The sequence below is a fragment of the Lethenteron reissneri genome, chromosome 57 (assembly GCF_015708825.2).
Source record: "Lethenteron reissneri isolate LAM-NWPU_2019-01 chromosome 57, ASM1570882v1, whole genome shotgun sequence".
NCBI classification, from domain to species: domain Eukaryota; kingdom Metazoa; phylum Chordata; class Hyperoartia; order Petromyzontiformes; family Petromyzontidae; genus Lethenteron; species Lethenteron reissneri.
This window is the reverse complement of record NC_083835.1, coordinates 2,053,599-2,067,264: the sequence shown is the minus strand read 5'-3', so window position 1 is coordinate 2,067,264 and position 13,666 is coordinate 2,053,599. Positions and strand designations below refer to the sequence as shown.

The following is a 13,666-nucleotide window of genomic DNA, read 5'->3' as shown; positions in this document are numbered from 1 at the left end:
TTCATCGTGGAACGACCGGGGGACTGGAGGTCGGGGGGCCGTTCGCCTCTGCGAGCGGCCCGCAAGCTGGAGCAACCGAGATCTCCGACGACTGTCATCACGTGCTATAACTGCGGCCTCCGGGGCCACGTGGCCTCCGGTTGCCGCGCCCCACGTCAGCGCGCCATGGGACCTCGGCGGGACGACGAACAAGGCCCCAAGTCATCCCTGCAAACCCCGGCAAGTCGCGGCACCTCACATGCTCGGCCCGCATACTCGACACGTATGGGTCGTCGCGTTGCGGCGGGGGAGAGCCGAGTAGAGTTCGGGGATTCGGTTCGAAGAGGGGGAAGGTTGTCTTGGCCGCACACGAACGCCTCTTGCATTTGGGAGTTAACAAAACGCTTGCCCTGCTTCAGCGTGACTATTATTGGCCGGGAATGGGGGGTGACGTGGTGAATATTCTGAAGGGTTGTGTTGAGTGCGCCAGACGGAAACCACCGCCTGTGGCAGCTAATCCACCGCTGCAATCTATTCAGGTCTCGCGCACTAACGAGCTCGTTGCACTCGATATTCTGGGGCCTTTTCCAGTCACGCCTAGGGGTAATAAGTACCTGTTGGTGGGGGTCGAATATTTTACCCGGTGGCCTATGGCGTGGCCACTCGCCAACCAGTCGTCGGCGGCTGTGACGGACGCCTTTGTCCAGGGCTACGTCCTGGACAAGGGGGCTCCCGAACGCTTGCTGACCGACCAAGGGAAAAATTTTTCGAGTAAATTGCTGCAAGAGGTGTGCGACCTGTTGGGTACTAAGAAGGTGCGTACCTCCCCGTACCACCCGCAGACGGACGGGATGGTTGAGAGGCTCAACAGGACATTGACTTCTATGCTGTGCCAGCAGGTGTGTGAGGCACATGTTGATTGGGACCTGCAGGTTCCTGGGGTCCTCGCCGCGTATAGAATGGCCCCCCATGCAGCTACGGGATTTTCCCCGTTTTATCTGATGTACGGTCGGGAAGCCGACCCGCCCATGGAAACGCAGCTGGGTCTGCCCGCACCACGGACTAATTCGAAATTGGCAGAGCATATTAAATTTAACATTTACAAGCTGACAGAGGCAAGGGAGGCCGCACGGCTTAATTCGCGGGCTCGCCAAATTGCTAACGAGCGGTTGCGTGCACGGAAGGTGTCCGTGCACAACTGGGAACCAGGTGACAGGGCCTGGCTGCATTGCCCTCAGGCACCTTTGGCTACGTCGCCTAAATTGTTGAAGCCATGGCGGGGACCCGTGGAGGTCGTGCGGGTTGCACGCCCCCAGTGCGTTCAGATAAAATGGGGAAAACACATTTTCACACGCAGTTCGCTAGGAAGACGGAGCCCGTTAAACTCTCCGACGCGCTTGCGGGTCGCAGCCACGCGCTGTTGCTCGGCACGGTGTCCAACGTTTCGCCCCACGTGCCGGGACAACCGTGCCGAACGACACGCTGCGGTGCAACCTGAAGTTCCGCCCGAGAGCCCCCGGTATGCACAGCGTTGACGCGACACTGAAAGGCGCAGTCTAAATGACTCCTCTCGGTGTTTTCTGTTCAATAAAAAAAAATAACACACGAATAACAGAAGAATTGTGGATAATATTTTTTTTCGGCCCTCATTTTAGTTTTTTTTTATTAATTTTTTTATTCAGTTTTTATTTATATATTAAAACATTTATTGTTTTATTTTCATTATTTTATTATGTCCCTTCTATGTGACTTTACCGAAAGAACCAAGAATATGAATCCCTGCGGTCACGAAAGCTTTAAATCGAAGTTTTTTAGTTTTTGTTACTGTGCCAGGAGCGTTACTACCACGTGGGTCGACACACACACATGACGTCATCCCGGCTGGAGGCTGGAATCACGTCAGGGCCGGTGCTGGACACGTGACCGGATCCCAGTGGGGGCCGGGGGTCCAGGGGGCCCTCGGGGGGGGGGGGGGGCACGTGGACAGCAGCGGGGGGGGGGGGGGGCTTCGAGAGGGTGCTCGAAGGGAGGCGTGGCCGGGGTGGGGCCGGGCACGCCGAGCCCCATATCAGCGGCCTCCTCAGGAGGTTCGGGGCTGTTCCTGCGAAGAATGAAGACGCCTCGTGAAGATGCCAAGAAGAGAAGGCCTCCAGTGAGCGGACTGCCAGCAGCCACCTGGCTGGGTCACGCTGCAGTAGCTAAGAGACACGTGTGTGTTAGCTCGGGCAGGTCGGTGGTCACCACCCTGTGTGTAGAGTAAGAGTAACTGTTGAGTGACCGTTGTGTTCATTAATAAAATGAGTGTTGCCTCCCAAGAAGTGTGTGCGGCTAAATTGAAACCGTTACACAGGCACTAGGATCTGCCTGTGGAGCCCAAGCGGTCATCGCACAGTTGACAAATAAGCATGGAGTGCTGGCACAACGTGAATGCGATTTGTGGTCGGTGTGCGCGTTTCGCGGGGAGTGGTAGCGCAGTGGATAGCGCACTGCGTTATGAACCCGGCGACCCGAGTTCAATTCCCGCTCACGACCAATATCAGTGGCGATTATTTGATCCGGTCCTGGGCCTCCCCTAGGTCGACTCAGCCTGAAATGAGTACCTGGTGCGGTGTGTAAACATCGCCACTGGGGAGACAAAGGCGGTCGGGCGTTGTGCTGGCCACCCACCCCCTCGTGTACCGTTCCGGCCTTCATAGGTGCTCGCTAACAGCACTTGCCCCTACAGTCTGTTAAGGCTATACGGGGGTCTTTGTACACATCAATCTAATGCAGTGGTTCTTAACTTTTCCTGCAGCCTTGCACCCCTTTGGTTCGCAATCATAAAAAAAAAACTTTACCGAAAGAACCAAGAAGAAGAAAAAAAAATGTCTGTTAGTAAATACATAGGATTCGATTAAACAATGTAGTTGTTCTTACGTGCCCATGCTTAATTTGTTTTTTCGATGACTTACCTTCTAAAAAAATCTGCTTATGTCTTGCACTCCCAGAAAGGGGAATTTCGCACCCCCAGGGGGTGCGTGCACCCCAGGTTAAGAACCACTGATCTAATCAATGTCCAAAACATAAGAGGGAGACTTCCTCAATGGACTGGCCAGCTTGCCAGCTCTGGGGCTTGCCTGCGCACGCCCACGGTCAGTTCCAAGTAGTGACGCAAGGCACCAGAATTTCATCATTGCCGAGAAACGCATTCGCACCGCTCACATGAGCCGTGCCAGCCACTGGGTGACGAAGAAGCCAGCGTGGGCTGGCTGCTTGCGTACATCTGTTGCATGTAGGGACCGTGTTTACCGGGACACTCCCGGTGGTTTTAAATGACCTTTGATACGTGGAAGATCTCGTAACGCGAACGCTCCGTGCGATTGGCGGTGTTATCCCCCCCGCTGGAAGGGTGACGACTGACAGCCCCTATGGATACAACACAGGCAGCTGAGAGTGCTGGAAAGGGGAATGTTTTTACGTATTCATCAAATATTCAGGCAATTGTGATGCGTTTTTACCTTCAAAAGCAATACGTTTGATTGGTTTTGGTAACTTACCGATAAGAAAGGAGGGGAAACAACAACTCGATGGACGTTTCGGCCGGCCGGCCTTCTTCAGAAAACATGTCGGTCTTCCTTTACAAGAAGCTGCCCCTCGACACGTTTCTCTTCGAGTTCGACAACCTCGAGTGGGCGTACGGAAGGAACAGCTGCTACATTTGCTTCAAGCTCAAACCCATCCTCGCCACCAGCACCACCGGCACCACAGAATCCGAGCTCTGGGGCTACGTCACTAACAAGGGGGAGGTCGCCGACGGCATCCCACGCGAGAGCCCGGAGAAGCGCGGCATGCACGCCGAGGAGCTGCTGCTGGACGAGATGACACGCCACGTCCGCGAGCACGGCGGCGTGGGCTTCTGCGTCGAGTGGTTCGCGTCGTGGAGCCCCTGCGACCGCTGCTCGGGGGTGCTGCTCCGATGGCTGCGCGACGTCGGCGGCGGCCGACACCGGCTCCGCGTCTGGTTCTCCCGAATCTACCGCGGAAACGTCGGGCCCGTGCGGGCCGGGCTGCGTCACCTATGCCGCGCGGGGGTGCAGCTCGGCGTGATGGACAGGAGGCGGCACGATAACTGCGTGCACATCCTGGTGGACGCGGCGCAGAGCGAAACAACGCCGCTGTGGCTCGTGCAGTGGCACAGTAACGTCCCCCGCGTCCAACGGGAATTCGACAAGATCATGGACGAGAAGGTGAGAGAGCCAGGATGGTGCTGGTGGTGCTGGCGGCCGTGGATGGCTGATGTGCCATCGAATGCTTCCTTCCCTCAATTACCCGTGAATGATGGGGCAATTGTGGACAGAGTAGAGAAGTTTCCGTACCTGGGCAGTTTGCTTATGACCAGCTCTGGTTTGGCAGCGGAGGTCTCAATCTGAATCAGTTGAGCGGCATTATATTTTCATCAGCTGTGTAACGCCGTTTGGAAGCTGCCTTCTCTATTGCTCCATACGAAGCTCCGGGTCTTCTCGGCCACAGTTATTCCCTCTTTATGTTGCGAAACATGGATCCCTTTAAAGGAACATCTGCACCAGTTTGAAACATGCAGGCTGGCCTACCTATGCTCCATCCTGGGTTTAACCACACTGGTTTGTTTGAGGAGCTCACAGATCCTTGAAAGATCTGGAAACAGTCCCATCAGTTGACTCCAGCAGGCAAGGCTATGTTGGCTGGGTCATGTAGCCTGCATGCCCAGCCACCGCATGCCCATGCAGCTTCTATTTGGCTGGATAAAGGAGGGATAAACGGGCACGGCATGGGCTTCAGAAGAGATTGGGCTGATGTGGTATAGGAGAATTTGGGAGTGTGTGGACTTGCGAAGGATAAGGTACTAGCGGTGTCAAGATTGGACTCTGTGAAGGAGGCTCGTGAAGGACGCTACCAGGCAGTTGGAGGCAACCGCCCTCCATCACCAGCGGACCATCGCCGCTGCATGCGCAGTGTCTCCCCGTGTTTCACTGCAATGCCACTACTGCCCAAGTACATTGCTAACAAAATCATATCTCTTTTTGTCTTTGCAGGACGACAACGGGAGTGATAACTCAGGTAAATGGATGGCCAATGTATACTTTAAATATGCAGTATTTCCATGAGAGGGATAATCCAGTCAATTGGAATGTGAACCCAGTAAACATGCATTGTCGGGCCAAATATTGGTCTGTTGTTGGAATGTTTGCACCAATGTTGGTTCAATATTGGTCCAACATTTCCTGTTGACTAGGGAGAGTCTTTAGTTTGCTTGGAGCAACATATTTAAAAAGTAAAAATGTAAATAGTAAAAATGCCCTTTATTTACCCAATAATTGCCTCACTGATCTCAAGTACTCGTTTTCGGGAGGGCCGTGCATTGGGACGTTTGACCAGTCCCATGAATGAGTGTTAAGTTTGCCCACTGTCGCCTAGCCAGTCCGCCATGAGGCGGAGAAGAAGTGCAGTACAGTAGTTTTATCGTTCCACTTTTGCAAGAACGAGAAATGACATGTGGTTTCACATCAATCCCAACAGACGCGGCACTGTTATCATTGTGTTAAGGAGAGCCGACACAAGGTTGCAGGGGGTTCGTCCTTTAATCCTTTTCTCCCATCCACACCTGTCCCCAGCCGTCCCAATCTCGTTCCTGGCAAAGGCCCCTTCTTCCCGTCCGTTCTCCCCTTGTATCTACTCGATTACCCCTCCCACTAACCCTCCTATTGGTGGGAATTCTTCCCTTGACACCCATACAATTGTATTCACCATGAAGCGATTAGCATTCAATGTGAGAGTATTACTTTTAACTTACATCCGTTTATACAGTTACGTTTGACTTTTCATTTGTAAACTTAAAACTGTGTTTGTCACCATTATTAAACACTGCCAGTTCATAGCACGTAAAATCGAAGGGTTATCACGTGACGATCTTGTTTGGTGGTGGAGGGTTAATGACAAGAATGTTGTCATGAAACTGCTCACCACGTGGTTTAGCCCCAAACAAGTAAGGCTTCATAGGAACTTGGGAAAATAGGCGATGGGAGGTAAATCCAAGGGCAGTGTAGAATTCAAAAGTCGAGGAGTGCGAGGGGAAGGAGCTGAAACAGTTCCAATTTTTAGAGATCTCATTGCCAAATGTATTCACCACTAGCGTGAGAGAGGATGATGATCGAACACAATACAGGTTTTTGGGTTAGATCGCGTAAGTATAAATGTGCCGTAACCCCACACCACCCGACACAGCCAATTAGTAAGGGATTTGTCGCGTAAACAAAACGCCAATGAGTATTGTAAATTGTAAATGTTGTGGATTTACTCTCCAGCACACCGGTGGGCTGGAATAGTAACTAATTAGCGTTTTGTTTACGTGACGAATCTTTTACTAATTGGCTGTATCGGGTGGTGGAGGGTTACGACACAACATTTATACTCATGCGATCTAACCCAAAAAACTTTATTCTGAATAATATTTGTCGCTAAAGCCTACGCGTTAAACTGATGATCGAACGCGTGTTTCCGCTCCCCCCAGACCCCGGGAAGCTGTCGGAGACCACCAGCGGCGGGCACGAGAGTTGGCATGACGATGATTGGCACCTGCCGCTTGAGGATCTGACGGGGGTCGTGGAGTGCACGCCCAGCAAGCAAGGACCTCCCGAAGCCACGGCCGCCCCCACGCTGCCCAGGAAACGACAACAAGAAGACCCCATGGATGCCTTGACGGCCAAGAGGGCCCTCTTTTAAATTTTGTACCTCGTCATGCATATACTTGATCAGGTGCGGCACCGCTACATTTGCTAAACGTATGTATGGCATCGTTTTTAATGTTGTGTATGTAAAAAGAAACCAAGTCCAATTGTTCATAATCAAGGTTTTTGGGTCAGATCGCGTTATTTATAAATGTGTCGTAACCCTCCACCACCCGACACGGCCAAACAGTAAAAAATGTGTCACGTTTTTCAAAGGACAAAATAATTCACTTCTTTAGCCCACTGGTGTGTTGAAGAGAGAATCAACAGCATTTTAAAATTTGAGTACGACGTTTCGCTGATAATTACAATCAGCTTCATCGGGCAAAAATGGTGAAGCTCTCCTATATTATGAATAATATTGGTCGCGAAAGCCTACGTGTTAAAAAGTCCAATTGTGTTATAAATGATGCTGTCGAAGTTCGTGTCGGGCGATGAAGAATTTACGTTGAGAGATACGCCGCTCGCGGTGTATCGTATTCACCGAATGGCCCCTGAAAGATGCCGTCACAGGACTACTTTTGAGGTCGCTGCAATAGACAGTTTATTGTGTTATTCACCCTTTTTATATGCACGGGAAAGATTGCTGGTCGCGTGTCTATCGGACCAACATTTTAAATCTTAGAAATAATCTAACCCATTTAAGAGATAAGAGATTGGGCTGATGTGGTACAGGAGGATTTTTTTTGGGAAGTCATTAGTTACTGGGTTAAGACCATCAACTTTCCATGCTTGAGAACCTGGTTTAATCACAGATAGCTTGCCCGGTTTCTCATCCGGGAGAAGCAATCGAATCGGCAACCTTTGGCTTGCAACGTCCAGCCTGCTAACCATTGCACCACGACAGAGGCTGCTCTGATACGCGTTTCATGTGTCCTTGTTCACCAGTTGCCAATGCAATTTTTGGTAAATTTTCTAAAAACACAGCAGCAATGAATGCATTTCATGCCTCGGATGTTAATGGACTCACATAATTAAACTGACGAGTGACTGGGCCATGCTTTTTCTCCCAAAAAGTAGAGCTGGCGATATGAGAACTAAGCACAGAGGAGCCAGTTTCGGTGTGGGATGATGTCAATGGCTATTATTGCTCAGGTTGTTTGATTGACCTCTGCAGTATTTTCGATGGAGCTGAATATGACGCGTAACCTGCATATTTTAGTTACATTCCTCTCCAGAAATTATGTTTAATTTTATTCGTTAGTCTTTCACGACCAATGTGCTTTAAGCGAGAGCTGAGCTTGCTTAACACCTGGTGATAATGGACGTAGTCTCCAGGTGAAATGTAACAAAAAAATGTAAACATTTTGCTCGCCTAATTCTAGATTTGAAGCTTTCGTGACTGCAAGGATTCATACTCTTAGGTTTTTTCGGTAAAGTCACGTAGGTAAAAAATAATAATAAAATGAAATAATAATAAATGAAAATAACTCAATTAAATCACGACGTTTCGGAGGCAACACAAGTCTCCGTCTTCAGGTGGGACCGTCACAGCCAAATTTAGTGTATCAAGTGAAGAGAAATCCAGGAGACAAAATCTTAATACTGGTTCAGGGGAGGGGGGAGGAGCTTTTCTAAATGTGGCAGTCAGGGACTGGGCGGGGCTAGAAGGGAAGGTACAGCTGATACACCTCGGCAAGCTTATCTAAATTTTGCTCGCCTTTTCAACATCCGTCCTCCGGTTTGTTGATGAGCCACATCAGTTGGCATATTTGCGCATGACGTGACAACTTTGGTATGGCTCTGTCGGGTGGTGGAGGGTTGTGGGCCGTCCATAAATGACGTCACGCACCTAGACATTTGTGACGATGTGTGACGAGGGTGGGGGGGGGGTGATAATGTGACGTCACATCAAAATGCGCAACTTTAAATAAATATAGAATTGTTATAACAACACTAATTTTGATTCATTTTGATTATTAACTATTTGATTATTTAAATTTACTAAGGTCACCTTTTATTTATTCCATGAAGGAGCATTTTGCTTCTCCATGGGAGAATGGAGAAGCATAAATTTAGATTTCTTTTTTAATGATTGTTACTAAACATTTTGATTCTAATGATTCTACAAGGGCTTTTCATTCTGTGGAACTAATACAGTATATGATTGCTATAATTGTACTCTCTATTTGGCTTCGTTCTGCTACGAAGTTTCAAGTAGTTTTTTAATAGTTATAATTACTTTTAATATTTTATAATCACAGTATAGGATAATTTCAATATAATATTATGAACATCTGCAGTTTTAGTTAGACGTTGAATATTTTCAAGTTAATTTTATGCTAAATTTAAGCTTTCCAACGCCTCCTTTTTAATGTGTTTTCTCCGACAGAGTTCAGCACCACATTAAATACGCACTACAATGACAATAGTTTAAAGCGATTTGAAGCATGTTTTTTTTGGGGGGGGGCAGAGCTTTGTGACGTCATATTTGAGGGGGGTCTGACTTTGTGACGCCATGTGTCGATGGAGGGGGGGGGGTAAAAAATCCTCCAAAATCGCATGACGTCATTTATGGACGGCCCCTTATCGTAAAAAATCAAATGACATTGTACCTGCACTATGATCTAACATATTTTTTGCTATTACGAATTATATTCCGTGTATGTTTAAAACTTTTAAGTGCAAATTCACATTCTTGGCATTGCAAAAGCCACGCTGTTTCATGCGTTTCAAAATATGTTGAACCTATCTACGTGACTTTACCGAAAGACCCAAAGAATATTTCAAAATATGTTGAACTTGTTTGGCAACGTACGTAGCCAACCGTGCGAATCGACGGCACGGATGGGCTGATCTTGTGTCCGACCCGACTGAATGGACACGTCAAGGGTCACAACTAAAACACGTGTGGGATATTGCAAACGAGCCATGGGATTTCGATTTAAAGCTTTCGTGACTGCAGGGATTCATCTTCTTGGTTCTTTCGGTAAAGTCACGTAGAAGGGAAGTAATACAATGATAAAAATAAAACATAATAAAACAATTCTCACGACGTTTCGGCCACAACGCAAGCAGCTGTCCTCAGGTGAAAACCAGGTCTGTCGAGGCGACAGCGTCTAAATGAAACAGCACACGTGCTTGGATCACATATATATAAGCTGGGTTGGAAGGGGGGAAAAGGGCGCCTTGCGTTGTGGCCGAAACGTCGTGAGAATTGTTTTATTATGTTTAATTTTTATTATTTCCCTTCTACGTGACTTTACCGAAAGAACCAAGAAGAAGAGCCATGGGATGGTGAGCAGATTTCCTCATGAGTGTGGGCCCTCTCGTCCCAACAGAGACCCCATGTAACTCCACCTTGGTTCAAATCTCTGTACACGTGCAATGCAATTTTCAATGAACGTCTATTATGCTGCCTATAGCCCATTGGACGTCATGATTTTATGCGGATTTTAAAGACTATATGCTTATTTTAGCACAATTATATATTTCCCGGTACGAAAATAATACATTGCAAATGAAAACTGTATGTATATACAGATACATAATGTATTGATTGCAGTATTGCACTGATTGCACTCTGAATTGTATTGCTGTGTTATAATCCAAATATATATTTAATAAATTTTACAATATGTGTCTCACTGCGTTGCATTCAACCGAATGCTGTAGCTTATATCTTCATAATCACCGTCAGGCATGGCCAATCCACTGCTGGATGAATGGCTCCCACTAACTATTGTGGTTGCCACTTGCAATGAAATACACAGACTCCTCTACGTATGAACGAGTTAGGTTCCAGAGGTGTGTTCGTAAGTCGATTTGTTTCGTAAGTACAACTTTATTTCCGTCGATTTCAAGCACGTTGTACGGCGTTCACACTAAACCCGGCGGAATGGCTTTAAAAGTTGTATCATCTCCTGTAGATGCCACTGGTTCTTCACGTTCTGCAGATGTAGATGCCACTGGTTCTTCACGTTCTGCAGATGTAGATGCCACTGGTTCTTCACGTTCTGTAGATGTAGATGCAACTGGTTCTTCACGTTCTGCAGATGTAGATGCCACTGGTTCTTCACGTTCTGCAGATGTAGATGCCACTGGTTCTTCACGTTCTGCAGATGTAGATGCCACTGGTTCTTCACGTTCTGCAGATGTAGATGCCACTGGTTCTTCACGTTCTGCAGATGTAGATGCCACTGGTTCTTCACGTTCTGCAGATGTAGATGCCACTGGTTCTTCACGTTCTGTAGATGTAGATGCCACTGGTTCTTCACGTTCTGCAGATGTAGATGCCACTGGTTCTTCACGTTCTGTAGATGTAGATGCCACTGGTTCTTCATGTTGTGCAGATGTAGATGCCACCACCGCCATCTATTGGCCGGCGGTTGAACTTACGACTCTCGGTCCGAACAGGCAACTCGACATACGGACAGGTTTGTTCGTATCTCTGAAAGTTCGTAAGTTGAAAGTTCGTAAGTAAAGGAGTCCTGGGTAAGCTGGACCCTGCAACCTACAGCTGACTTGATTTCATCGCTCCATCTCCTCTGGGTACGTATTTTATAGATCTTGACTTAAAGCTTATTAAAGCTTGTATTTATATTCTTCTTTCTTTCGGTAAAGTCACGTAGAAGGGAAGTAATCAAATAAAATAAAAAATAATAAAATGTATTGTTTTATATTTGTATTATTTTATTATTTCCCTTCTACGTGACTTTACCGAAATAACCAGAGTAAAGCTAAAAATATTTTTTATTATTATTTTTCTATCTACGTGACTTTACCGAAAGACCCAAATAGTACTTTATAGATGTCCACGCGAGAGAAAAAAAAACGAATTTATTGGGTTCTGGATGGTCCTAGATTTAAAAAGAAATGAATTAAATATTTAAATGGATAATATTACCTACAACGGATAGGCACCGCTCGCCCCTCTGAGCCACGCGATTGGTTGAACGGCAGCAGGCGACGTGTTTCCATTGGCTAGCACGTCGGCGTCGCTTATGTGTGGTGGGAAATATAATAAAGGGGAGGCACTACAGCTGACCAGCGTCCCGATTCAATTGCGGACGACTGCGCATGCGCAAGAGTTAACATAATTTATTCAAAAGAGAGAGCGTGCGATAACTGTATTAAAATCGTTAAAAAACGAAGCCTTTCACTTGATATAAAATATCTAAATGAACGTACATATTGTTTAATGAATGTAAAAATGTATTCCCTTTTCTTATATTTAACGCGCGGTGAAAGTCTCCCCATAGCGTATAGGTACCACCGAGTTCGTTACTATATAAACGCGGGGGGGGGGGGGTGCGCTCACGATACAGTGAGTACGAGGCGACTTCAAGGTTGCCGGGTTGAGAAGTCCCCAGTGACTGACAGTGACCTCGGTTGCAACTCCCCTCAAGATGCCTGCTATTGTTTTACATCAACTCTGTTGTTATACAATGGTAATTGCGTAAGTCCGATTTAAAAATAAATTGCTTAATTCATTTACATGCAGTGGCGCGCTTACCGTTCTCTAAAATTTGCACACTAACCCTGTGTGTGTTTTTTTATTGTTTATGTTGTAACTTGCTGAGCCGCACACCACTGGACGTCTGAGCTAAAGAGCTTTGCAGCTCATCGGATTCCTGCCCACCGCCCCCCCCCCCCGGTATGAGAAGTGTAACTTTTCAAACGATTTAATGAAGGCGTTTATGCGTACGTTTCTATATTTTTGGCTTTAAATAAGCTATCGGTCCACGTGGACATTCTAAGCCTATTTCGTCTAAAAATATTCAAGAAAATTACATTTATATCGTGGGCCCCGTGGCGTTATCGGCGTTTTCGCACCAAATACTGTCGTGTATCGGGGGTCCAGATGTCTTGTGACCCCCATTTAATTCTATAAAACAAATTTGTTTTAAAGTAAACTTTTTTTGATTAATATGCAAAGGGAGGGAGACATGTTAGGGGTTAATTGGGGAGGTCACAAGACATATAGACCGCTCCTGTACAGTAGTAACTCAATCTCTGTGGCATCTCTGATGAAGACGCCTCCATTGTCGATTTAACGACCTCGCCCAACGAGTCGCACTTTCTCGCTGGTGCCCGCACCGCACGTGGTGGTGGGGGGGTGGTGTTGTTGGTGGGGGGGTTGGTGGTGGTGGTGGGGGGTTGGTGGGGGGGTGGTGTTGGTGGTGGGGGGGTTGGTGGTGGTGGTGGGGGGTTGGTGGGGGGGTGGTGTTGGTGGTGGGGTGGGGGGTTGGTGGTGGGGGGGTTGGTGGTGGGTGGTTGGGGGGTGGTGGGTTGGTGGTGGGGGGGTTGGTGTTGGTGGTGGGGGGGGGTGGGGGGGTTGGTGGTGGGTGGGGGGGGTTGGTGGTGGGGTGGTTGGTGTTGGTGGTGGGGGGGTGGGGTGAGGGGTTGGTGGTGGGGGGGTTGGTGTTGGTGGTGGGGGGGTTGGTGGTGGGTGGTTGGGGGGTGGTGGGTTGGTGGTGGGTGGGGGGGTTGGTGGTGGGTGGGGGGGGGGTTGGTGGTGGGTGGGGGTTGGTGGTGGGTGGGGGGGGGTTAGTGGTGGGGGGTTGGTGGTGGGTGGGGGGGGGTTGGTGGTGGGGGGGGGGGTTGGTGGGGGGCGGGGTGGGGGGGTTGGTGGTGGGGGGGCGGGGTGGGGGGGTTGGTGGTGGGGGGCGGGGTGGGGGGTTGGTGGTGGGGGGCGGGGTGGGGGGTTGGTGGGGGGCGGGGTGGGGGGGCGGGGTGGGGGGTTGGTGGTGGGTGGTTGGGGGGTGGTGGGGGGGTTGGTGTTGGTGGTGGGGGGCGGGGTGGGGGGTTGGTGGTGGGGGGGTTGGTGTTGGTGGTGGGGGGCGGGGTGGGGGGTTGGTGGTGGGGGGGTTGGTGTTGTTGGTGGGGGGGCGGGGGTGGGGGGGCGGGGTGGGGGGTTGGTGGTGGGCGGGGTGGGGGGTTGGTGGTGGGCGGGGTGGGGGGTTGGTGGTGGGCGGGGTGGGGGGTTGGTGGTGGGCGGGGTG

At 49.1% G+C, this 13,666-nt stretch overlaps 1 protein-coding gene across 1 annotated transcript; it reads left to right on the top strand.

The window, feature by feature from the left end:
* The first annotated feature begins 2,021 nt into the window (after positions 1-2,021).
* Positions 2,022-7,716, top strand: LOC133357154 (DNA dC->dU-editing enzyme APOBEC-3G-like). The gene is made up of 3 exons (XM_061574964.1): positions 2,022-4,205; positions 5,031-5,055; positions 6,506-7,716. The coding sequence occupies exons 1-3, from the start codon at positions 3,546-3,548 to the stop codon at positions 6,715-6,717; spliced, it is 897 nt and encodes a 298-aa protein (XP_061430948.1). The 5' UTR covers positions 2,022-3,545; the 3' UTR covers positions 6,718-7,716.
* Positions 7,717-13,666: the final 5,950 nt, after the last annotated feature.

Bases quoted from the DNA above. Each gene is read 5' to 3' on its own strand.
- LOC133357154 (XM_061574964.1), top strand. From the start codon at position 3,546: ATGGACGTTTCGGCCGGCCGGCCTTCTTCAGAAAACATGTCGGTCTTC. The intron at 4,206-5,030 runs GTGAGAGAGCCA...TTGTCTTTGCAG, and splicing joins ACAAGATCATGGACGAGAAG to GACGACAACGGGAGTGATAA. The intron at 5,056-6,505 runs GTAAATGGATGG...CGCTCCCCCCAG, and splicing joins CAACGGGAGTGATAACTCAG to ACCCCGGGAAGCTGTCGGAG.